This window comes from Apteryx rowi, unplaced genomic scaffold (genome assembly GCF_003343035.1).
Source record: "Apteryx rowi isolate R43461 unplaced genomic scaffold, aptRow1 scaffold_61, whole genome shotgun sequence".
NCBI classification, from domain to species: Eukaryota; Metazoa; Chordata; class Aves; order Apterygiformes; family Apterygidae; genus Apteryx; species Apteryx rowi.
In genome coordinates, this window is record NW_020450883.1 from 352,314 (window position 1) to 378,775 (window position 26,462).

A 26,462-nucleotide genomic window follows, 5' to 3' on the forward strand; every position below is an offset into this window, starting at 1 on the left:
GAAACTTTGTTCCAGTTCAGAGCTGACTTGGAACAGTTTCACTGTTGGCCACTAGCCCGCATTCTGGGATACTTTTCCTTAAGTGAACACAAACACATAGTCCTGCTTCAAATAATTCAGTCTATTTTTACCACCATATTAAAAACAAAACAAAAAAAGCAAAATTAAAATATGAAGAAATATATGTATGGTGAGATAGCCTCTAGTTCTACACCTTATAAAAGTGGCAGTATATGTATGCAAATTTGTAACTTTATAAGCTGTGGCAAGGTATGACAGTATTTTTTTGGAAGTGTTCCCAAAGGAATTTGTACAGATATTCTTTTGTTTCATGGTGATGAGATCTATAACACCCTTACAGTAGAAGCTTCTCTGTACTGAACTATTAATTATTTCTGATGAATTTTGGCAAGAGAGCAACTTAAGCTTTGTAAGTGAAGACATAGCATGCAATGATTTAATGCCAAGGATATTTTCTCATTTAAAAACAAAACAAAACAGCAACAACAAACTTTACATGGTTTATAAGCTGCACATGGTAACTAAATTTTTTTTTTCCTCAAATTTCTTCATATTTTCAAGTGAAGCCTTCAGTTGACCTTGTAATGAAAAGATGTGGTACAAATGTTGTGCAAACAATAGAATAAGACCAGAATGCTTTTAAATACCTGAAGAAGTCTTAAAACTTCTTGCTAACTTATTGCTGCTTACACATGTGGTTAGTGTATTCATGTCCTACTCTTTTTGGCACTTTTCACATCTTTTTCCTTTTCTATAGCAAGACTGTTTATAGGCACCATAAATTACCCCATCAGCATGAAGACTTTTTTTTTCTGATTCAGTAGATTTAAGACTAGTGTGTACAAAGGTTTGAACTTTAAACTCTAGAATAATCAGCACCTATGCAAGGGCAATTGATTGGGTGTACAGTTAATTAACTTATTAAAGCATTTTTGCTGGGAATTATATTTGGACTAAACTTTAGCAGTGCTGTTTTTCCAATAAGTTGTTTTTGGTATTGGTTAGATGATGTATAATTAAAACTAGATTAGTTATAGAATTTTTATTAACCATTATGGTGCTTTCTAGCCCATTAGGTGGTTTCAGGATATTTAGTGTTTCATCAAGAAGTCTTTGAAACCAGAATAATAATTTGGCAAACCATTTAGCTTTTAAAAATAAATAGTTGATTAGTATGCTAGCTAATTATTACTATCCTCAAACCATGGAAAGCTATTATTTTTCAGATTATTCACCCTTTGTTAGGAAAAACAGTACTAAGAATTACTTCTTAAAACTCTTGCCCATTCTGGAGCTTTTATTATCAGTTCCATAGGCTCTTTTAGTTAAATTTTTCATTGTCCAACTGTTGCCATTCTTTGTATAAAGGGATACATATATCACACACATATATATATGTGTATATATATGTGTGTGTGTGTATATATATATATATCTCTGGATTATGCATGTCATTTCTTCTGATGGCTGGTTGCAGTATGCGGTGGGAGATGCAGGTTTAGGAGACAGAAGACGCTATCTATGAAAGCAAAACTCATGGAGCAGCTTGTTTTACTTGTGTCAACATTGTTCATAAAAAGTATTATTATTGAAGGATCACGCATTTAGAGATGATAATGCAGTCTGTTTAAATCTGGCTTACAAAAAAGTAATAGCTGTATAGACAATACACTAACTGAAGTCTGGGCTTGAACCCTTGAACAATTAATAAGCATTGTCTAGTTGTGCTAATACAACAATAATCGATGTTGCCAGTTTTCTGCTGTTGCAGCTTCAGGGGGAGCAACCCATGGGACTACTTCATGGTATAAACTCATTTGTAAATGTTGTTTGCCCTCTTTCTCACATCATATACCAAGCTCCTAATAGCAGAAATATCAAGCTGCTTTTTGCCAAAAGCACTATTGAAGGAACCATTTTAGCAGGAACAATTGTGAACTTCATAGTCCCAAAGTAGTATAAAAATATTTAGTCTTGTTAGTTAACATATTTGTTCTAAAGGTACTTACTTCTGTACTGGTCTGGAGTGTTGTTTTGTGTATTTTTCAGTAAAATGTCACTATTACTTCTCAAGCAGCTGTGATTTGACTCATAGGAACTGATGTTATTGACTTGGATTTTTTCTTTATATCTGACATTTAGACACATTCACTTTTTTTGGAAGCATAGCATTTCTTGACCATGAGAGCATCTGTGAACTTCTCTAAACTATTATCCAGCCATAACTGTAGTTATGGTTTTAAAATTATGTAATATGCAGATATTCTAGGATTTCTTTGGGGTATATAATAATTTTGTTATGTGTTCTCTTCTGCCCAGCCTTCATGATGTAAGGTTTTTAAGTGCCGCCTTTTGTCTACTGAAGCCTTAGTTTGGTATGAGGTGCACTATAATCCAACATACTTAAGGTCCTGCTTCCTCTTTTTCTAGGAAAGGTCATGTTCAAATTCTCAGGTACTTTAATCTCTGAAAGTAGAAAGTATTCTATTCATCAAATACCTTCGGGCTGCCATGCTTTTGATAATAATTAGGCTCTTCTGTGTGTGACATCCCAAAGGTAAAGCCATAAACTGATACCAGAACAATCTGATGGTTTCAGAGACATCAAATAAAATCATTAAACAGCTTCCTGTATTACTCTGATTATTCCAGATAGTAAAGTGGAAACTTAAATCCGTATCTGTTATCTCTACCTCCAAATACAGTGCTCCAGTAATAAAGAGAAAAAAAAAGTGAACCTTGTTTTGAAAAACCGGAAACTTCTTTACAACAGTCAGGCTAAAAAAGGTGTTGCGTTGTTCTTGGTCACAAATTCAAGAAGTCCTTAAGTACATCCTTTACTGATCAGCTTCTAAAGGAGTACTGTCTAGCTTTTCCAGTGAGAGTTTGACCCCTGTGCCTTTCCCTGTCTGTGGAGCACTGTGGCCCAGGGTGGCTTGTTAGTAACAGCAGGAGTTAATTTATAAACATTTATAAACAAACATTTTATTTAAAATTTTTAGTTTAAAAATTTATTTTTTCTACTTTTTATTTTTGCCTGTTTAGGAAAACAAATTCTTCTTTTAGGTTGAAAAACAGAAACCTGATTGGGTTTCAAGGAAATAACTATATTTCCTTAGGAAGAATAGGATAAATTCAGACAGTAGACGATTTCAGATGTGTCTGGTACATATTTTCCAGCTAATTTTAATAGGGAAGACATCCATATGATACATTGAAGGACAATTCAGGGAACTCTCTATAAATGTCTTAATCATTGATGACTGGAAAGGAAGTATTGGAAGTATTTCTGTTTCTGCTGGAATTAACCTTATTTCTAAATATTTCTTGGTTGCTTCTGCTAGCAGTGACTAAGACTGGTAATGATATTTCTGAGTAAGTTTTGTCTGTGGATCACACTCTATCATTTAACCACCACTTATGTAGTGGAGGACATAAATGCAGCACTGTGCTACTGGAACACCTAGCTTGCTTGCATACTGTGTCCTCCCTGGACCTCCCCCAACCCCAAACAACAAACTCCCAAAAAATGCTTCCCTATTTCTCCTTCCCCCATCAGATTCAGGGGAGGCTAGCTGACTATAATTTTGCATAGTGCTTTCTCTTTTTTATAGTTAGGGTACTTTAAATTTTTGTTTTTTTAATACTGTTCTCAGTTTTCTCATACTGGTATCTTGCATCTTTGAGCTTATCGTTTTTTCTTTTAACAGAATCCTTTACTGATTACAGAGCTAATTATTCCCCTTATGAATACAACAAATTATGACTTCATGCGGGAATTTTGGCCATTCAGTTATGTATAAGCTTCTCTTTCATTTTGGGGAAATAAGGGCTAGAACTGAAGTGCTGGAGAGGGTCAGTGTAGGAAAAGCTTAGAAAATCAGAGTTTTGGAAAGGCAGGCAGCCCTTAACATAGAATTATTTACCATTCTTCTTAGTTTTTATTTAAAAGATAATTCATAAAATTTGGTTACTTAGCTTTTCAGCCTCTGCAAGGCATTTAATTGAACTATATATAGGGCTCTGTTTTTTTGTGAATAAGCACATTATCTATGACATGTGAAACAGGGAACAGAGAATGAACTTTGTGATTAAAAACTCCTCCTAAATAGACAGTTTAAGAAGATCTGAAACTTCCCATAAAAACTTGCATTTTACCATTAAAAATAGTCTTGACATTCCTTTTTTTCTTTTTTGGGATGTTTTTAGGTCACACATGTAGTGGGAAGTTTTTCTGAATTCTGCATGTTAAGAAACTTATTTGAAGTTTTAGTTACATCAGCAGATAAGGCTAATATCTTTAAAATTAATGAATAAAATACTTGAACATGGAATCTTGCTGCATACAGGCCTTCAGTTATTCACAGAAATTAATGCCAGAACTCTGAAAATTAAGGGACAGACAGTAGACCTTTGTATCCTTGACTTATAATTTTCTCTCCATTCTTTAAACCACAAACTCATTCACTTCATAAAGGTGTTTTTATGTGTATTGAAATGCAAGTAGAAATGAAATAGCACTGTTCTTTTCACACATTAAGTTTAGTCATTGCAGTGTGCTCATTCCTTTCAATTCCTGTGCAAAGCTGAGTTACTTAAAATTAGGATTCAAGTGTAGCAGATGCTGATGTGGCAACACAGACCAAACATTCTTTCCTGTTTCTGTCAGCAGTACACATTCTTGGTTTAAAGGTCAAAGTAACTTGTAGCTGACTCATGAAAATGTGGACTGTTTGTGAACATGGTGTGGTTTTGATTGCTCCTGCCAATAGTAAGTTTCTTTTGATTTGGAGATTTTAACATCATCATAGTAAACAGATTAAAATACTGACAATTTGAATTTTGATCGTGACAATAGTGCCTCTAAGGAGAAAATATACCCTACAGCTAGTAATAAATTAGCTGAAATTAGCACATACAACTGAAAATAGTCCTGCATACTTTTTTAAAAACGCTTTTGATTTTAAAAACAAACAAACAAAGTCCTGCCCACATGGACACTGCAGTTTCGCTTCCAGCAAAAGATGTCTTTTAAACTGTATGTTCCTATTCTGGCTTTATAGTTTGTACTCTTTAGAAATGCTACATTTATACTTGATTGTATACCTCAGTCGGTTATAAGAATCATATTGTTTGTTGTGTTATGTACACATAACAATAACATTTATACAAGCATAACTAATATTTATACAACCATTTTCCTTCAATTTTAGTTGCTGTAGTTGATTCAGTTGTACCACTGGTTCTAGCCTTGATAATGTGTAGGCATTTTGTCTTGCTTGGGAGTATATTATTATCTGCATCTTCCATTTCATTTCACCTTCTTTACCCTTTAAGCTTTTCCCATGCTACTGGACCAAAGAAAGACCTAGGCATCCATGGCTTGAAAGACATGTCTCCAAACACCTTTTAAGGGAGGGAGGGAGAGGCAGTAGTATTTGTTTTCTGTCCCCTTCTCCTTCCCCTAGGATGATGGATTGCAGATAGTGATATAGAAATCTGAAGGAATTAATCCTGTATAATATAGCTTTTCTTTCAGAATGAAATCCTTGACTCTAAAAGGTGCCAGGCCAAATCAGGTGGATTTGGCTTCATGGACTTCAAGAAATGCAGTTTCATTTATGATTTAAGAAAAAACAATGTTATTCTTAACTAGTCAGCTTTTCTTATAATATCTCAAGCCTCCTGTCACTCCCTGATAGATAGCCTCCATAAAAGTCTGTCTTTTCCCAAGCTGACTGTATTTTGTAATTAATTATCTTTTGAAATGCAAAACAAACATTTAATAATTGTATGTGTATATGAATGTGTCATTTATGGCCAGTAGATTAACTAACCTTATGTTAATTGCTCTCCTTTTTACTAAAATCCTTGATGGTCACCATGGTTTAGTTCTGGAAAGATGTTGCTAACTCCTTCTGCTATCTCTAGCATATCAAAGGTCACTGTGGTCTTAGCTAGCAAATATCTTTATCTTTGCTCTATAAAAGAAGGTGTGGTTTCCATCAGGGAACAATTGATATGAATTATATGTCTTGCTATAAAATGCTAATGGAATTAAAGTACTGTGATATAAACTGAGATCAATCAACGCAGGAAGGAGATTGAGGTATCCTTGTGATGTCCAACTTACCTAAAACTGTAGCTGCACTGGTCTCTGCTCTGTCTTAAGCAATTGCTTTGGCTAGCCTGCTGTAAAATAAACTGTTTTGTCAGCTGGAATCCAGGTAAAGATGATGTGAATTTGTGTGCATATCTATTGTTTCTGACTAATGAAGTTAGACCAGCTTTAACTATAATTTGTCTGCAATGCCTTTTTCGTGCAAATTTAGCTTTGCTGATTAGTGTAGCGCTGTGTTTTGCACTGGATAGCATGATATTTCAATACTTATGATTGTAGGTCACTTTTCTTAAAAATTTCATTGTTAAACAAACCTCTGATAACATAGACACGTATAGAATTACTTGGTGATGCTGTATTGAGGTTTAAAGTAATTGTGTTTTATGAGAGAATGGCATGTGAAATTTAAAATGAGGGAAATATAAATTGGAAGCTTTCTGCATCTCCAAGTTGGTATGGTGTGATGATCTTTTTAGAGGAAGAAGATCCATGGTTGGCCATGTTTTTTCTTACTACAGGTCTTAAGTTTACTGTTAATGAGGAAATATTCATATGGATTACTGTAATAAATGTTTACCTGTTGGGTTACGTGTGCAGAGTTATTAGTATAAACACTAATCTTGCAAAAGGAACTGAAGAAACATAAATGGTCTAAAATATCTGTAGTGCATTTTGGCAAAGAATGAATTGGAGATTTGGAGATGTTCTGTGTTTATCTCCATGAGAAGTGAAATCACTACTTTTCTAAAATTGATTAAATATGTGTGGAGAATTGAGAATTTCTGGTATACATTTCTTATTGTTTTCTTTCCTGTGTGAGTCTGTAGCTGTTACCTCTTTTGAGACACATCTTGTTTCAGTTTTAATATTTCTCTTTTCTTTTAGAGGAAGCCCACATGTGAAGGGGACCCCACATTATAAGGAAGAACAATGTGCTCCTTCCTTAAATCTAGAAATGAAGAAAGTGCTGGACTTGCAAGCATCTATCACAAGGTGTGCTCACTAATCATATGCTAAGAATTTTTCCGCGTATAACACTTGCTTGTTAAAAAGGGAAGCAGAAAGCCAAAAGGAAAAAAACTTCTAGTAAGTCTAAGAAGGTAGAAATGTAAATTGCTGTTGAGGAATTAGTATATGGAAAGTAGACTTTTTTTTTCTTGGCTTGTCTATACTGATATTTTTGGCTTTTAGAGGTATATATTGCATTTACTTTCAGTATTACGTGTTTGACCTCTGACTCAATATGTGAATTAGGGATTTTGTGGACACATATGTACATCAGAGCAAAACTATGGACAGAATTCCAGCCCCTCACCTGCCATCTGCTTCGATTTGCCAGTTTGTTTTGAAGTAATGTTTTGTTTAGCTCAAACTTCTTGTGGTAAATGCCTTCTCTGTAAATAAAGATTTAATGTGTGGAGTGAGCATGAACGAAAAATTGATGAAACTGTATGGGATTGGGAGGGTGTGGGGTGGCGAAAGAGAACAAAGTGCAATTTGGGAACAGTACCCATAGAGAAAAGGGATGTTAGAAGAAATGCAGTAAATACTGAGAAGATGCTGGTTGTTATCTGCATACAAATAGATCAGCAGTGTTTTGAATTTTTGAGATCTTTTGGGAAGGACTACAGGAGAAATCTCTTAATAAGCTTAGACCACGGGTTAGAAAGTGTTTTGAAATTATTTATGGTCAAGGCAATATTGGTAATCTTCCAGGACGGATGAATAATTGATTGTTGGTAGCAATGTATTATGTCTAGTGAAAAAAATAAAATGACCTTCAGTTCATGTACCAGTTAAACAATTACTGTAACAATACAGACCTGTTCACGAACTCTGATTCTCAAGGGAGAAGAAACATATATACCATATTTTATGGACTTGTTACCTTTTCTATCTAGAGGGCTTCTGCACTTAGTTCATAACTTATTTTATGTAATTTGCTGGCATACCTGCTTAAACAAAGTGCAATAATGTAGTGGTTGTTACATTAGTTGATATTTCTGTGATACTGATTTAAGCTGCAAATTTTTAGAGAATGACAAATGCGTTTGTTAGTTTGCAGTCTATGTTAGAGGATCTACTTGTCGCTACTGCTGATGGATTTCTCCATCTTATTCATTGGGATGGCATGACCAATGGAAGGAAGGCCATCAACCTATGTACAGTTCCCTTTTCTGTGGACCTGCAGTCTTCTAGAGGTAGGGGGTCTTCTGTGTGTTTGTTTTCACTTATGATGATGAAATACCGGAGAAATACCCTCTAATATAAAACATGATGTTGTCTTTTCTCAAGCAGAGAGGAGAAAAATGTCCCTTCTGTAAATGTGGATAAATTGCCTGTTGAAATTAGTTTTTGCTCTGAAGTAATAAGTAAAGAACTGAAATCTCTGTGGGCTTGCGGTGTCGCTATGTTGATGTATCTTAAAATTATGAATGTTTTCTCAGCAGGTTCATTTTTGGGCTTTGAAGATGTTCACATCAGGGATATGGAGTACTGTGCCACACTTGATGGGTTTGCTGTTGTTTTTAATGATGGAAGAGTTGGTTTCATTACACCAATGTCAAGTAGATTCACTGCTGAGGTATAATTCCTTTAATATTTCTTGTGTACATTCTGCAATTAGGGTTTTTTTTTTTCCTGCTCCCTATATTTCAGTTAGCTTACCACTAACTTCAGCTGATCTAAAAATAAATTTAAAAAGTACCAGCTGCTTAAGAGGTAACATGAGCAATCCTCGATTTTGTACCATAATTTGAACTAGATTGTTCATGGCTAGTAGTTGGCTCTGTGGGAGAGAATGGTTGGAAGTAGATTTGATCTTTGATAATATATCACCTCAGAATCTCATTACAGTTCTGAAGTCGTATTCCTGTCTCTGCAACTGACTTCCCGTTGCTAGTTATGAGAGGGGGTGATAAGAGGTAGATTCTCCAGCTACAAAGTATCATGTGTACTATTTCTAGCTTTCAGCTGTAACTAGGTCCATCTCTTTTCATAGTGACATATTTCAGAATTTGTTTTAAAGGAATCTTTTCCAAGCCATATGTTCTGAGTCCTGAAATTAAGCCTCCAACTGCACTAAATTTTATCATTAGAGTTCTTTATTTTAATTACAGAAAAAGTAGAAGGATTTTTGTAGGCACATCCAAACTCCTGATTTGCTTTGGTTATTCAGAGCTCTGATAATCAAAATCCAGTATATGTGTAACTTTGTTGCTAACAAAAATTAGAGAAAGATGTCAGTCTATAGGGAGATTACTTATCTGAGCCATGTCAGTTAATACTGAAATTTGCAATAGAAATAGAATTTCAGATAGAAATACAATCTACCTTAATACTGAAATGAAAGTGTAAAAATTTTGATTTGATATTTTTACATTAATATGCTGTGCAGTTTAAATATTGCTGTGATTTTTGGTATTTAAAATACAGCTATGCTTCTTGCTGTAGATGCACATACTGTAAAGAAAAATGCCTAGGTGATGAAGGTCATCTGGCAGATCCAGATTATGGTCTTGTCTCTGCTTCTGTAAATGTGGCTGGAAACCCATAGTGAATGGACAAACTCATCCAATAAACTGCTGTTGCACTCATGGGAGAAAAGGGTTGCTGTCAAGATTTTATGGAATTTTTTATTGTTATTCCCAAATAGGCAGCTGGATTACAATGTAGAAAGGTTGGATCACTGTGCAAACACCTATATATGTATATGTATATTTATATGTATGTATATATACTATATATGTTGTTTGTTTGGTTTTGACCATGTCTATCAAATCAGTCTAACTGGGAGCATCTTGGGCTTGGTACTGTAAAGCTCCATTTCTTGGACAGCTTTGAGCTTTGGTTGAGTGATTGCTGAATTTTGTTAGAAGTACATGGATAGAAGCTGACTATCACAATTAAAAGTACTGTTTAACCAAAAAATTGTGTGACTTCTTTTCTTTGCAGCAGCTCCATGGTGTTTGGGCACAAGATGTGACTGATGGAACTTGTGTGGCAGTAAATAACAAATACAGACTAATGGCATTTGGATGTGCCAAGTAAGTTTTGTAAGGCAAATCGAATGGGAGAGAATTACTATTATTGTTTTTTTAATAAAGCATAAGTACTAGTTTCTGCTTAGAAAGTTGTGTTGCAGAAGATTTTAAAGGTGAAAATTATCAGTGTTGCTAGAGGTGGTATAATCTACCTTGTCCAGAAGGTTGGAGGAGGGAAGAGAAGAAATGATCGCCTGGTTGTCATAAAGCTGGGACTGATGCTTGTTTTTTCAGCTGTGGAAAATAAAAGTAGCTGGAGCTGTAGCAGTGAGGGCTGGGAATGTGCTGCTGTCCCAGTTAATCTCAAGGCAAGATTATAAAATCAATTTTAAGCAGTTAATCATGCACATTTTGAACAAGAAACAGCAACACTTTGCACCCAACTGTGAAGTGCTGATTTGGTTAAGAAGAATGTTGCCTATTTGAATAACTGGAGATATCCATAAATTAAAAAGTTAGGAAAGGGCTCTTAGTTCTSGTGTTTGCTTTACTGTTCTTGCAAAACAGTTCCTCCTATATAATATTGTTTTAGAAGGGCTGGAGTGTACCTTTTTTAAAGCATTTTGTAAGAACTTGGTCATCTGGGTAGTTTAGTCTTCAACTGTTTTCTTAGATATTTCAGGTTGTAATAATAACGCTGTATTTTAATGTTTGCCTTCGAAACAAAAAATGGTTACTATAATTCATTGATTTTAGTATGACTAGTGCACTTTAGATAAAACTTCAGCACATAGTAAATACTGTGCCCATTACATGGATTGTCGTGGGGTTGGAAGCCATATAAATACTTGGGTTTGTGTATGTGTGTATGTTTTCAGAAAATGAAATACTCTCAGTGCTTTGGTTGCTTTGTACCAATGTAACCAGGTTTTGAGTTCCCAAAGGCATTCTGGAAACCATTTTGCAAATATGTTTTGTGAAGTGCTTTAAAGTTACTTGCCACAGTGCCTCTGTTCTAGATTAATTTAGTATTATACAGTAGCAGACGTGTATAAATGTTAAAGTGTGGTGTTGTCTTTTCCCCATTTTTAGAAGGGAAAATTAATAGTTATAAAAATATTTGGCCTTAATCAGAGCTTACTCTTGCCAGAAAATTGTGTTACGGACAGGTTCTCTTTTTAAATTACTTTTATTAAATTTTGTATATGAATGGAGCATTTCTGAGAATGGGAAAGCCACTTTTAAACAATAAATAACAGCTTTTTTTAAACTATTGATATCAATTAGAAATCCAAATACTCTTGTAGCCTAAAGCATGTGTAATCTCTTCCAGCGGCTCTGTACAAGTTTATACAATAGATGTCACCACTGGAGCCATGCAGTTTTCTCATAAATTGGAGCTGACACCAAAACAATATCCTGGTGAGCTAATTCTATTGCTAGAATTTTTTTCAGCTGTTTTTCAGGTATTAAAGAATATTTTTATCCCTTGCTAGTTAGCAATTGTTTTTTTGCATTGTCATTGATGGTATTTAGTATTTTTCCTCCTCCTCTTTCTCCCCTGATTATTAATAGAAAATAAGATGGTTTTTCCATTATTCACCTGAGAAAACGACAGATTATTGTCAAAACTGGTAATGGGTATATGGGTGTGGGAATTAAAACAGTTGTCATGCTTTCTGTAATTCTATAGAAAATCACGTAGGGTTCAAAACTGCAGAGAAAAATTGAGGAAACCACCTGTCTTCTGCCTGAACTGAAGCTCAACAGAATTTTTCATGTAGTAGTCATAAGTACAGTGGGCTTGAGAGTGGGGACATATGAATGGGTAAATCATGTCCTTAATTGAACAGTTGTACCTATTATAAAAGGGAAATTTTGCAGTTTCGCTAAATGCCAAGGGAAGAGGATCCCCTCAGCCCCCAGGAGAATCATTTTACCAGACTAGCAGTTACATGGTTGTGCCGTAGCACAGTGTATTTCTGGTCTGTTTTTACAAATTCTCAGTTTCCAATGAAGCTGACCATATCTTTTAAGGAAAATACGAATTCTTTATTTTCTCCTTACTCATTTTTAGATGGTTAGATGCAGCAAAGTAGTAAATTGGAAAATCAAACTTTTGTACTGTTTTTATTCTTTTCATGTGACAAAAGTAATAAAGGTAATTTTGACATCTTTCACATGGTAATTTATTGTCTGCTTTTAAACAGATATTTGGAATAAAACAGGACCTGTTAAACTTATCAGATGGTCACCTGATAGCTGTGTTGTTATGGTGACCTGGGAATGTGGAGGTTTATCCTTATGGAGTGTTTTTGGTGCTCAACTTATCTGTACTTTAGGAGGTGATTTTGCGTGAGTATCTTTCATTAAAAATTATAAAATGTTTTATTAGAACATTCTATTTTTCTAATAAAAACATTTAATTAGAAGATAATTAGCTGAGTTAGAGGGTTTTTTTCTCATTACATTATAATTTCTTAGATATCAGAGTCATTCAATGATAATTAGGAGAGAATTGTTTGAATATAAATGATATATTATCTTTTTGTAGTGGTCTTTTTGGACAGCAAAGCAAAGTACCTAAAGGAAGGCTTTACCAGGATAATAGTATTAAAATTCCCCTCAACATAATATACTTGCTGAAAATGTGCTAGCATCCAGAAATCACAAATCAGAAATGTTACGCTAGACAACTGGCAATTGCTTTGCCATTAGGCAGTAGCATGGATCAAACAGGCTTTACAGCTGGAGGCAAGGACAGAAATAGAACCATATGGTAATATGACAATAGGGAGATACTTTTTTATTTTGATGCAGTTATTCCAAACTCAAACTTGTTCTGTTTTTAAGGTATCGGTCTGATGGAACCAAAAAAGACCCTCTAAAGATCAGTTCTATGGTAAATATGAATATAAAAATACTGTAAGAGGATGGCTATTAATTTTTTGTATTATTTTTAATGGAGCAGATTTTCAAAAAAGCAGGCTGGCTTTCTTCAGCTGTATTTACATTTAATAAGTAAGATGCCTTAACTATACCTCCTAACACAAGTATTGTATTGATGGAAGAGGGAGAATGGGATAGCTGCCTGATCATGAAGTATGCATGCTAAGCCTTTTCTTGACTTTTGTTTTAATATTAGAGTGAATATTTTTTATTTTCCTTAATCTCAATTGTTATCCTGTGTTGTATTTTAGAGTACCATGGGACACAAAACTACACTGGTTGTAAATTTACTCGTTTTCCTAAAATTACTAGCCTACCCTTGGCTGTTGAAGTAATTTAATTCACAGTATGGACTCATGAGAGACTTAACTGCTATTGTTTTAATACAAACAAACTAAGAAATCTTGCTAGTCTATCAAATCAGTAGATGTTGATAAGTGTAATGTTTAATGATCTTCAAGGTCTCTCACAAACCATGGTACCTTTTGTACAATTCTTCCAAAAAAAAACCCCAAAACCCTTGATTTTATTTCATGTAGCCTTGTTGCTATCAAGATTCATAATTTTGAACTCACACCCAATTGGAAATATATATTTGCAAGAACAATACCTTAAAAGTTGAAATTTTGATACCATTGAAGTTAATGACCAACAACCATTGTCGTTATTGGGATCAGGATTTTACACCTGATACTATATGTGTGTTTTGACTTTTTTTGTTAGTTGTTTAAGCCAGCAAACTAAACAGTCTGCATAAATTAAGTGAACTTCTTACAGAATTACTTTTCATTTAACAAACCTTTTTTATATACATAAATAATATAAGTTAGATTCTTACTGTTCTTTGTAGGTTTTATTGATTAGAGGCACTTATATGATGCCTATGATGATATATTTCAGAGCAGCAAACGTGATTTTTCTCCCAGTCACGTATCTATCATAAGATCAATTACAGTAAGTTTCTGTAGCTCTTGTTTTCTGAGAATCAGTAGTGACATTTTTTTTAACATTCAGAGCTGGGGTTCAGAAGGGTATCACCTGTGGGTGATAGATGGAAATTGTTCTCAAAACGCAAGGCCTGAAAGAGATGCAAAGAATGAAGGTCACCAATTTGGTATTCTGCAGTTCCAGTTCATCAAGAGTGCTCTCACTGTAAACCCTTGTATGGTAAGTTTTTATTGATAAATATCTTTATTTTAGAGAGTATTTCTAGTTTGCAGATGACTTCTGAGTTATTCTCTTACCAGATTTTAAGTTTAATTTCAAACCATTAGATTGACCTTGCTTTTTTAAACATCTGTTATGAAGCCTTTAAAATGGTACTTTGAAAATATTGCTGTGCAATACTTTAGCATAAAACCTATAGTTTAATACATCAGTGCCTAGTGATACAAAGATTGAAAACTGCCTTAATTTCTGATTTTCAAGTCATTTAAGCTGAACTTGTTAATGCAGCAATCTTGTGGTTTACTTCTTGTTTTCTGCACTTTTTGTTGTTGTTTTTTTAATGTAGAGTAACCAGGAGCAAGTCCTCCTTCAAGGAGAAGATCGCTTGTACTTGAACTGTGGAGATGCAACACAGGCCCAGAGTCCCAGAAATACTTCAGTACACGCTGAACACAAGCTTACCAGGGAAAGAGGCCCATTTTCAGATGGCAGTTTAGATTCTCAGGGTTTAAGCACTTTATTAGGACACAGGCATTGGCATGTTGTACAGGTAATTCGCACTGGCTGCCCTTATGTGTTCAATGCATGCTAGAGCTTATGGGGCTGGAATTTGCACCTGTTATTATCAGTCTTTAACATACCCTTTCTGGTTTATATGAGAGTTTTGTCTTCTTATTTCCTCTTGGTTTCCCTCAGCTTTTTCTTATTGCCTAGTGATAAAGGAATGTTGGCCATCTCAGCCTTCTGACTGTGAATTTGCATCCTAGCCAATAAAAAAAAACGAAGGTGTCTTTTGACATTTTGTAGAGTAGTTGAATTCCCTTCCTATGCTTTGAAATGGAGCATAGGTACAAAATGCAAGAAATCATGCAGGGATTAGTTCTGTTTATGCAGATTGCTTTAAGCATATTCAACTGCTGGATACAGTCTTAGGACTTTGGTTGTGTCTTCAAGCACTCTGAGATGGCATCTATTTAAGTAAATAATTAAAACTTTACAGTATCGAGCTGGGAAGAAGAAGCTGTTTCTAGGAGTATTAATGACCAAGATCCTATTTTTACTGTAGTACAGACGACAAATTAAATAACTTTTAATCTGTAATTCTATTTTGTCTTCTTCCACACGTGAATTAAAGATCTTCTAAAAACCTATGTTCAGAAAAATTATACCAGGATTTTGTTTTTCACATAGTCATAGGCATAGGCAATATTATTAAACTGCATTTCACACTAGGCATGTAGATCAGATTTTGGAAACTGTTGAATTTCTACTCTAACTGTCCAGATAGTTTTCCTGTCTTCTGAAAATAAGTTAGGAGAAGAAAGTCTTCATCCTGTGTAGGAAGAAAACAAACACAGCTGAAGTTGTTTGTGAGGAGCAATATATCCATGAGAACAGCTTAGTGGTTTGGTAATGAGGGCACTTGCCTGCCTTTTATCAGACTGAGGACTGAAGCTTGATCCTGGATTTGTATTATCCAAGGTGACATGAAAAATCCATGATCAAGATTTAATTTGACACATCCCAGGCAAGTGCCCTCATCGCAAGGCTCCTGGCCATGCTGGTGTGTGTTTCTGCTTGGATTAGAAATTTCACCCTAATGCTGAAAAGTCCTTCTTGCCTGATGGGTTTATGAAAACTGGTAAAAACTGGTACATTCCTGTGAAAGGTTCTCATGGAGCAGAAGTTTCTGGTGGGGGACAAGAGATGTACTAATTTGACTATTAATCCATAGTACAGCATTAGTCATTGTGTATTCTTAATGCTTTTCTATGTTTCTTGTCTTAAAAACAGTCTAACACCTGCTATTCTGCAATGTTGTGAGGGAAGAGAGAGTACTTGTATTTAAAAAAGAAATCACAATACTGAAAGCCCTTAAATCAAAGTGATTTGCAAAATAGTGCATATTGTACAAATTCTGTTAAAACATTCTAACTAATCACAACTCTAATGGATTTTGATATAATTATTTGTTTCTTTTTGGTTTTTTTAGATTCACAGTACATATCTAGAGAGCAACTGGCCTATAAGGGTGAGTTATTTTAAGAATATGTTGTTGCTTTATTAAAAGTATTAGGTTCTTATAACCTGTTCTTTAGGGTTGCATCTCTAGCAGATCAGATCATTGTATTAAATTACAGAAAGAAAAATATATGTTGGGGASGATAGTAGGAAACATGAAGATACTTTACAGATTTTAACTCTCGTTTTATATTGCTTGTACTGATGTGCTTGGATAGGATATACAGTTAAAATTTCTGTACTGAGATTCTGTTTTTTTTATTTGAATAGTTTTCAGCCATTGACAAGCTGGGGCAAAATGTTGCTGTGGTTGGCAAGTTTGGTTTTGCACATTATTCTTTACTCACCAAAAAATGGAAGCTGTTTGGAAACATTACGCAGGTAAGTGGTTATTGAACTTTGTCCAGGTATGCTGAGGCGATTCTACTTGTTGAAATGAAATTTTTAGGAAAATGAAAATATCTTTTTCAAATAAATAACTTGAAGACAGACTTGAGATTAGGGATGCTGGTTTTCCTTGTCTTTTCCATAAAATGGATGGAACACATCTTCTGCCTTTGGCATAATAATTTGTATCTGATTACTAGCAGTTTCCAAATCTTGTGTGTAAGGTCAGACTCCTACTCCAATATATCTTATTTAAGAGCCTGAGAGAGGCCTGACTTTGGATGCCAAGCTTGTAAATTTCATGAAGAGCAAAAAACTAATTTGGGACCGTCCAGATCAGGGATGGCAGTAGACTGATGAACTGTAGAGCTGTGTTTTGTAGGATGGAGTTTATTCTTCTCATACTATTCATCAGCAACTGGTTATTTTTAAACAAGAACAATTTCATATACCTCAACTAGATTGTCTTGCCACTATCATAAAGCTTATAGAGGTCATGTCTGGCTTTCAGAAATTGCCCACAGAATGTGCATATGTATATGTGTGTGTGTGCACGCACGCACTTGTGTGTGTGTGTGCATATGTGTATATATATAGACAGATAGTTCTGTTACTTGCTTGTCCTATTTATTTTTTTTCCTTTATTTTAAGGAGCAAAATATGATGGTAACAGGTGGCTTAGCATGGTGGAATGATTTCATTGTTCTTGCATGTTATAATTTAAATGATCATCAGGAAGAGGTGAGTTATTTTTTTCTTCTGAATAAATAAATCATAATGTTTTGTATCAGATACATTCTAAACTAATATTATAAATGCGAAAAACATGGTAAGGTAGCTTTGGTCACCTTCAGAAATTCTTTTTTTAATGTGTAACTAATTCCTTGCAGAAAAGTTTATTATTCCTGGTAAAAGCTATTTTCTGCTGCCTACCACGAATCTGCTCATTGTTCTGAAAACTGACATTTTTGAATGCTAGCATAAAAGCTATTTTGAGGTTTCCAGTTATGGTATAAGTTGGGCATAAGAACCTGGATTAATTTTTGTTTTTTTAAACTAAGGAATGAAACTTCTTCCATTCTTACGCACTTCAGAACTAGCAATACTGTTTTTTAACCACTTTTGATGCATTTGTGTAATATTATGGATAAAGCATTTGTTAAAACAAAAACACAGCAATGTGTCTTGCTAGGAATCCTTGACAGCCATTCCATAAAAATGTGAATAATTGAATATTGAAGTACTGCTCATTTCTTAGTGAACAGAATCTGTATTCAAACTACTAGTTTTCCTTGTAGCTGAGAATTTACCTGCGAACGTCTAATCTCGACAATGCATTTGCACACATCACCAAAGTGCAAGCAGACACGTTACTACTCAGTGTCTTCCGGGACATTGTAATATTGTTCAGAGCGGATTGTTCAATTTGCCTTTACAGTATTGAGAAAAGGCCTGAAGGGTGAGTATCAGTGAACTAGTTTTAATACAATTGTTTTAATGCTTTTTCTGTAATGTACTTCTAAATGTCTCCTCAGTCTCAATAAATTCTCTTGATAATACAAAACCCTGTGATAACCTGTTGAATCAGATTTTTAAAATATGGTATCAGAGTGGCAAGTGTCATCTGTATGTATAAGCAATAGTTCATGAATGTTGTCACTTGCATGCATGCAAATACACAGATTAGGTGTGGAGGTAATGACTGAGGTATGCACGTTCCAAGCTGTGTCTGTACAAATACTGCACTGGGGTGCTTTGGAAAACTTAGCTTGTTCTAGCTGATAGGAACTTGAAAACTTACTGTAAACAGAAGAAAAAGACATTGGAAGATACCTATATATTTGAATATTTTTAAAATGAAAAATGTTGCAAACATTAAAAGTAGGAATTCTTGGGGGGCTGTGGGGAATATGAAGACAGAAAAAAGTTTGGCCTGCAGTGTGTTTGTGGGGAACTATTTTGGGGCAAAAGAAATAGCAGCACAAGAACCGGATGCTTACAGATGGTTAAGACCAGTGAATGGAGGGAGGAGATAAAGACTCTCGGACAGCTTTTGAAGTCCCCAAGCGGATGATCTTCTTCAATGTTGTAGCTTGGTTTCAGCAAGAAGGGGCATATTTTAGCAGAAAGCAAACTGTTGACTAACTTTAGAGGAAAATATTTTCAATGCCTTTTCATAAAAAAAAAAACTAACCGCCCCCCCCACCCCAAAACAGAAAACCCAAACACTAAAATTGTCTTATTGAAGGGTATACTTGTTATGAAGTCTCTAAGGTTTCCTTCTATGCACTTATAACTTGATTCCCCTAAATTATCAAGATGCAGTAACTCAGCTTAGTTAGGTTTATATGGTAACTTTATGTGGTGTTGATGTGTAAGCCTGCAGGATTCCTGGTTAAAAGGGAAGTCACTTTGATCTGTGGAGTAAATTGTTTGCTAAGGTTAACTTGGTTATTTTCAATGTTTGCTGTGAGATAATAATTTTACCATTTAAAACTTGCTAAACGAAGTTATCTTTTCTTTCAGTCTTAATCCTACTGCCAGTATCCAGATTCTTCAAGAAGTATCCATGTCTCGATACATTCCTCATCCTTTTCTTGTAGTGTCTGTTACATTGACATCAGTGAGGACAGAGACTGGCATCAGCTTGAAGATGCCTCAGCAGGTACAAGTTCTATGGTGCTCAAAATTTAAAAGAATTGGTGTCAGCCCTGGATTTGGTTAGCTCTCAAAAGTTGTCTGATACTGTCATAAAGCAGTGGTTCTTCTGCATGGTAACAAGCCCAACATGCTTTTTCTAGTACTTATTGCATAGGCTTTTTCTGTGTGAACTAAAGAAAAAAATTGCAGACTGTTATTTCTATTTCATATCCTCTCCTGTCATTTTGTAAAACCTGTAAAACCAAATCTCAGAGGACAAATTAAACTTTGCTATGCAAAAGGGTATGTTTCTCTATTGCATATTAAATGCTGAATATGAGAGCTATGTATGGCACTAGGAAGCATCTTTGTTGCGACAATAGGCCAACCAAAGAATAAATAGCAAAAGGTATTGGGGGGGGGGCAGGAAGGGAGGAGAAGAAGCACATAACCCTATAAGGTACCTTCTAGTCCATTTCCTAGTACACCAAAGTAAAATAAACTGAGATAAAATGGTCAATCTCACTAGTTCTGTCAGGAGACAGGCCAAACAATGACTGAGGTGTGAAGATAACACCCTGTGTCAACTCTGGGAAATGATTCAGACTCCTGAAAAGCACAGTGCAAAGAGCTTGATTTTTTTGTCTGTGGTGTAAATAAATTAAGCTTAACTATTTGAGTAGCTGCAGTATGAAACATGTTTTCTCATCTGTTTCTGACTGACTTCTGGTACAGAGAGTAGATACCTTAGGATAGTTCTGAAATTGGGGTATCTGTGAGGTAGGCCCCTAGACATGCCGAAGAGGGTACTTCTCTTTACATACCAAAGCCACTGCACTCCAGTGGCAAAGATGTAAATCTGAAGGTTTGCACTTGCTTCCTTTAGTTTATTCCAGTTTAGTGTCCCCACAGCGCTGAACGTGTCCTGAGCCTTCTATGTGATCTTAGACAAGGGCATAAAAGGGAGCATGCAGGCAGACCAGAGTCTGTTTTGTTGTCAGACAGCATCCTTATGTCTGAACTACCTGACCTGTAGCATTTCCTGATTTTGAGGGAAAAGCTACTGAACTTCTAAACTTTTAAGCTACTGAACTTTAAACTTTTAACATTACTATTAATATTTAAATTTAACTTCAGATTGAACAAATGTGATCCCATTTCTTTCCAACTAGGAGACCATAATTTTCAAACTTTCTGTCCTGCAACTGATTGGTTTCCTAGTGGAAAAATATAACAGATGTGTGTTCAGTCTGGGTGTATCCACATGCCAAACTAGTGTTTGATTTTTATCTTTTACCTCTTGCCTGGTAAGTCCTGGTAAAGACAGAGGTTCTCAAAGGATGGTTAAGTAGTATCAGACTTAAGAGTCAGGCTCCCAAAAAGAAATGCTAATCAAGCCAGTATTTACACAATACATTTATACAAATGATGCCTGAGATTTGCACTAAAAGTTCCTACCAATCAGAAGACAAGTGTTAATATCAGGATTGACTATAAGACTGCACTGGAACCACTGAATGCATCAAGACCTCAGACGATTAAAGCAATGTGCCCGACTTAAGGGAATGTGACAGCCTTTTTGATGTTGTTACCCATTAATGACATCAATCCCTGATGCTACAGACTTACCATGCAGACCCTCTCCCCTTACATATTAAAACTGTACTTCATGCACAGCAGAGTATTAACTCAGATAAATAGGCTTTAAAATGACATTATACAGTTCTGAAATACATCCTTAAAAACAATACTTTGCTTCCTTGGTATACCCAAGTAAAAATATTTTTCTCTAGCTGCAGCTTCTAAAAGTTCAAGATACTGTGCAAGTGCATAGCTAAACTCTTTCTGGCTCTTGTGTTAGTCTCTGCAATCTGATGCTAGTAGTTACATAATTGCGATACCACTAAGAATACAAAGCTTTATTTTTCTGAAAATACTGGTGTCTTGTCCATGCCAATAGGGGTAGATGGGAAAAGCTCTTAAGTTGTAAGTGAGATCAAGTGAACATGTGAAATGAGTCTAGTCAATGAAAAAACTACAATACTTACCATTTTGCTCAAGAACTACGTAAATGACTCTGTAGATACAGTTCTGCTTATTTCTTTTGAGTACTTCTGCACAGAATTGGGTTTTAAGAGTCTTCTCTTATTTGGACGGGGAAGCTGCTGAATCTGCATTGGCAGAAAGGCTACTCAGAGTTTAAAAAGACACAGACAAAGACTTCTCTTAAGGGATGTGGGCCTAGGGACATGCTTGGAAGTACAAGAGGAAAATTTAAAAGTTTGAGGAGTTAAAACACTTGATTCCTTCCATCAAAAATTGTGATAATTTCTCTGCTCTTACTCTATTTGAAATAATAGCATTATTAGCATAATGGCATTATTTCATTTCCATTTCTGGAACTTACTAAATCACTATTACTGATTATAATTATTTAATTAAATATTATAATTATTATAACCATTATAAATTCAGTTTTGCTGCTAATGATTGTGCGAGCCAGCATCTACATATATGTATATAACCAGCTATTTCAGGTTTTTATATAAAACATTTTCTAAATTAGGGCATTATGCAATTCAGTTTTAGAACTGTTTGGGAAAGTGTCTCCATATACATAATGAAACATCCATCATGCTTAACTCTCGACAGGTGTGAACAGAGCTCCGAGCTACATTGTGTTTACGAAGGGGTAGTTGCTGGCTTTAAGGTGGTTGCTTCTAAGAAGCTGTTGTGTTGCAAGTTTACGCAGTAGCTTATCTTGCTGTAACTTGTCGGAAGACAGTGCCTGGAGTTCTCAGGCGTGCCCTGTTTACGTATGCTACTTCTAGCAAGTAAAACTGTTAGGGAGCTCATTGGGTAGTGTCTTGCCTGAGAAGCAGAAGCTGAGGGCTCTGGACTAGTCACCTTTCTAAACAGAATCTGCCCTGGAAGGTAACTAAGCATGTAGTAGCTTGTAAATCCTGGACACCAATTATGAGCTGCCTTTGCAGGGGCAGCACAGTTAACTTGCTCTTTTGTATTCTGAGTTTGCATTTGCAGCTATGGGTAAAACAATGCTTTCAGAGCTTAAATAAATAATTTACATTACACCTTTTTTTTTTATTATTATTATTATTCTTAGGCCTGTGAGGCTGAAAGCATTATGCTAAACTTAGCTGGACAACTCATCATGTTGCAAAGGGATCGATCTGGCCCCCAGATACGAGAGAAGGATAATAATCCTAACCAAAGGAAGCATGTAAGTAAATGCTTGTGGGATGTTGTATACAGTTTCAAAGATGTCAGCCACTGGTCAAGTTGTGGAAAGGAGTGATCTAAGCATAAGGCAAAGATGTAGACGCCACATAGCATTATATACAATTAAAGGTTTATTTGACAGAGGGAAATAAAGCACTACCTCTACAAGTCTTCTAAGAATCTCTCAGAAGTAATTCCTTAATTGTGTGAAAGTCTAACTAAAGAAGTATCTGCTACTTGTATTTACTAGCAGTATTTACTACTTGTATTGTAGTGAAAGAGGAGTTTTAAGCATCAAGGTCTGGTACAAAAGATGGTATGCAGTATTGGTAGGAAATCTTCGGTCTGTTATTGCAAAAACTGTTCTATATGTTTATGGAATGTTGTCATTTTCACAGAACACATCTGAAAAAATTTCTAAAAATAATAGAAATCAGTGACTGAACTTTCTTGTCTCAATTTTTCTGTGCTGATGAACAACACTTCTGCTATATGAAACAAACGCTTTGGGGAAAGTGAATAGTGAAAAGTTTAATGAAGAAGAGTTGTTTACCGTTCAATCAAATATTTGTAAATTTTGTCTTTGTAATAATTTTTATCAATTCTAGGTTGAACTTGGGCTAAGTGAAGAACCAGAGAGCAATTTTTTTTGTTTTCCTCCCTTATCCTCATCCCTCTGGCTTCCTGACTAATACCAGGTGGTAAAAAATGAAATAAATTTCTTTTTTTAAGTCAATGTAAGTGATCAGTGATGTTTTCCCCAGTGATAGGGTGCAGTTAAACTTAAGAGAGAAACAGCTTTGTTTCTTTTTTTAGAATATAGTGTGTTTTGCAGAGAAAGGAGCTCTCAGCTGAAGGAAGAGTTCTTGTGAGCAGAAAAATAAAAGAAATAATGAGTTTTGATAAATGTTCTTTTTCTTTCTGTTTTATAGCTGCCTTTTTGTGCTCCAGTTGTTCTAGCCCAGTCTGTTGAAAATGTCTGGACTACTTGCAGGATCAACAAGCAGAAACGCCACTTACTGGAGGCTCTCTGGCTCAGCTGTGGTGGGGCAGGTATGAAAGTCTGGCTTCCCCTGTTTCCCAGAGATCATCGAAAACCACATTCCTTTCTGTCAAGACGGATCATGCTGCCTTTCCACATCAACATATACCCATTGGCTGTTTTGTTTGAAGATGCCTTGGTTCTTGGTGCTGTTAATGATACTGTGCTCTATGACTGTTTATACACTCAAACCAGTGCTAGAGAACACTTAGAGGTCCTCTTTCCTTTCTCCATTGTTGAGAGAACCTCTCAGATCTACCTCCATCACATTTTACGCCAGCTTTTGGTTAGGAACCTCGGTGAGCAAGCCTTGCTTTTGGCCCACTCCTGTGCCACGTTACCATACTTTCCTCACGTACTAGAACTGATGCTTCATGAAGTGCTGGAAGAAGAAGCTACCTCGCGGGAACCCATTCCCGACCCTCTGCTTCCCACTGTGGCGAAGTTCATTACAGAGTTCCCCCTCTTCCTGCAGACAGTTGTTCATTGTGCTAGGAAGACAGAATACGCCCTGTGGAATTACCTTTTTGCTGCTGTTGGAAACCCGAAGGACTTATTTGAGGAGTGCTTAATGGCCCAGGACTTGGACACAGCTGCCTCTTATCTTATTATCCTTCAGGTAATGCTACTCTGTATATTTCAAAAGGGAGGTGATATTTAGCAATGTTGTGTTATTTAAAAGTGATTGTCATACCATACATATGCATGTTAAACAAATTTTTAATTTAACAGTTTTCTGCTGAGATTATGCTCAGTTGCAGAGAGGGGAATATCAAGAAATTTGAATAGTTAATTTACTGTGATAAAAGCATCAAATCTGCTTCTAGTATCTGGTGGTATTATGTAACATGAAGTGGCTTGACTTCTTAAAAATACTTTTTGTTGCTGGACGGAGAAAGCAAATGACTTAAATATATTTTGTTACTTGCAGAATATGGAAGTTCCAGCAGTTAGCAGACAGCACGCTACTCTCCTATTTAACACTGCTTTAGAGCAGGGAAAGTGGGATCTTTGTCGTCATATGATCAGATTTCTTAAAGCCATTGGGTCTGGAGAAACAGAGACACCTCCAGCGACACCAACAACTCAGGTTTGTGATGAAAATAGTAAATACTGTGTGTCAAACCGTGTCTGATTGATCTTCCCTATACCATTACGCAGCATGCTTATTCAGCTGACTGTACATTTGGGTTTTCTTGGTTTTAGGAACCTAGTTCAAGCAGTGGCTTCGAGTTCTTCAGACATCGCAGCATTAGTTTATCCCAGTCAGCAGAGAATCTCCATAACAAATTCAACCTGACAAAGACTCTGAGCATGCCCTCTGGCCCATCTGGGAAAAGGTAATTGGTAATGTCTGTCTTCTTCTTCCCCACTTCGTTAGGTACTGTACTAGCTCTCACCAATTTCTGTTACAGAAAAATATTGTATGATAGATTTGTCCTGGTCTCCCTCCACACTGTTTTGCATTGGTCTTTTCCAGTCTCTTGTAATGCCCGTGCCTCTCTTATATTCTTGGCAGAATATGTTCCCACATATGTAAATATGTATGTGTGCATATACATATGCATACATGTATATATTTGTGTATGTTGTATATACACRTACATGCATTGCTGACCAAAAGCCTCTGAAGCCACTGGATGCATGCATAGTAATTTAAGGGCTTATAATACTGCAACATCATAACATGCATTGCACTATGATACCATGCATGTCTTGATCCAGCAATGTGCTGCCCGGTCATAAGGGAGATAAGGGAAATCAATACCTGTGGGTATGAATTACGTGGGTATACTGCTATATACTGAATTCATACTGAGCTGCATGAATTTCTACCTCAGATCAAGCACTGAGGTAGAAATTTATTATTTAGGTTTTTTTCTCATATAAGACTTTCAAAACAGTCTAGTACAAATCAAAGTGCTTCTTATTTAGTAATTTTCCACAGAGAGTAATGTATTAGGGTTTTGAAAGAAAGGATCTCAGACTAATGCTTGTCGTGTTCTCTAAACCAGGTTTCTAAGAAATTACTTTGCAATGGAACCTTTTCCTCCTTTTTCTTCCTTTCTGTCCTTACTTTTTTCCTATTGGTAATGTTTGAATACTCTATGGATACTGCTGCCATTGTAGCTTCTTTCCCTTGTTTCACTTGCCCATTGTGACAGTGGGATCTTTTAGAGAAAGTAAGCACCAAGGAATGGTGAAAACTGCTTTTGTTGGTGTAGAGAAAGCTTTCACTGTTACACTGGTCGCTTTGTGTCCTGTCATTGTGGCCAACAGTCCTTTCAATTCAGTTTTGTCAGTCTTAAAGTTACTGTTCTGTGGTTTGTCCACAGGTGGAGTAAAGACAGTGACTGTGCTGAGAACATGTACATTGATATGATGCTCTGGCGACATGCTCGGCGTCTGCTAGAAGAAATCAAGCTGAAGGACCTTGGCTGCTTTGCTGCGCAGTTAGGTTTTGAGCTGATCGGCTGGCTGTGTAAGGAGCGAGCCAGAGCTGCCCGCGTGGAGGATTTTGTGATTGCTTTGAAGAAGCTACACAAGGACTTCCTCTGGCCTTTTCCCGTCATACCGGCTTCCTCTGTTAATTCACCCTTCAAGAACGGAAAGTACAAGACAGGTGCTGTAACCTCTGAGTTGATTTGAACTAGATTTTTCTTGTGCAATCTTGCACCCATCAGTCTGAATCTCTCCTTCCTCAGTTCAGCCAAGCAAAGAACAGGCTGAGGCTTAGCATCTGCACAGCCTTCTCACACTGGGTGTGTTTTCTGAAGGAATTCTGTTCAGCATAGACCTCATCTCTTCTATAGTCCTGTTACACTGTTGTTTCTGTTCAGGTTTCATGCTTTCTCAGGTGCACTGAATTGGATACCACTCATGCAGGTAT

At 35.9% G+C, this 26,462-nt stretch overlaps 1 protein-coding gene across 6 annotated transcripts in view; it reads left to right on the forward strand.

Annotated features, from left to right (window-relative positions):
- The window catches only part of RIC1 (RIC1 homolog, RAB6A GEF complex partner 1), a 51,220-nt gene that overhangs the window by 18,749 nt on the left and 6,009 nt on the right, over nucleotides 1–26,462 (forward strand). For 5 of the 6 annotated variants that reach the window (XM_026083562.1, XM_026083563.1, XM_026083561.1 and 2 more), the window contains 19 exons: nucleotides 7,028–7,135; nucleotides 8,201–8,343; nucleotides 8,590–8,726; nucleotides 10,097–10,188; nucleotides 11,459–11,547; nucleotides 12,336–12,480; nucleotides 12,979–13,027; nucleotides 14,089–14,241; nucleotides 14,588–14,791; nucleotides 16,235–16,273; nucleotides 16,534–16,644; nucleotides 17,302–17,391; nucleotides 17,949–18,109; nucleotides 19,177–19,315; nucleotides 22,415–22,531; nucleotides 23,463–24,191; nucleotides 24,504–24,662; nucleotides 24,779–24,912; nucleotides 25,909–26,195. In XM_026083562.1, coding sequence (XP_025939347.1) covers nucleotides 7,028–7,135; nucleotides 8,201–8,343; nucleotides 8,590–8,726; nucleotides 10,097–10,188; nucleotides 11,459–11,547; nucleotides 12,336–12,480; nucleotides 12,979–13,027; nucleotides 14,089–14,241; nucleotides 14,588–14,791; nucleotides 16,235–16,273; nucleotides 16,534–16,644; nucleotides 17,302–17,391; nucleotides 17,949–18,109; nucleotides 19,177–19,315; nucleotides 22,415–22,531; nucleotides 23,463–24,191; nucleotides 24,504–24,662; nucleotides 24,779–24,912; nucleotides 25,909–26,195 — 3,086 coding nt within the window. The remainder of the gene's footprint in view (nucleotides 1–7,027; nucleotides 7,136–8,200; nucleotides 8,344–8,589; nucleotides 8,727–10,096; nucleotides 10,189–11,458; nucleotides 11,548–12,335; nucleotides 12,481–12,978; nucleotides 13,028–14,088; nucleotides 14,242–14,587; nucleotides 14,792–16,234; nucleotides 16,274–16,533; nucleotides 16,645–17,301; nucleotides 17,392–17,948; nucleotides 18,110–19,176; nucleotides 19,316–22,414; nucleotides 22,532–23,462; nucleotides 24,192–24,503; nucleotides 24,663–24,778; nucleotides 24,913–25,908; nucleotides 26,196–26,462) is intronic. The other variant, XM_026083559.1, reaches the window with a different exon arrangement.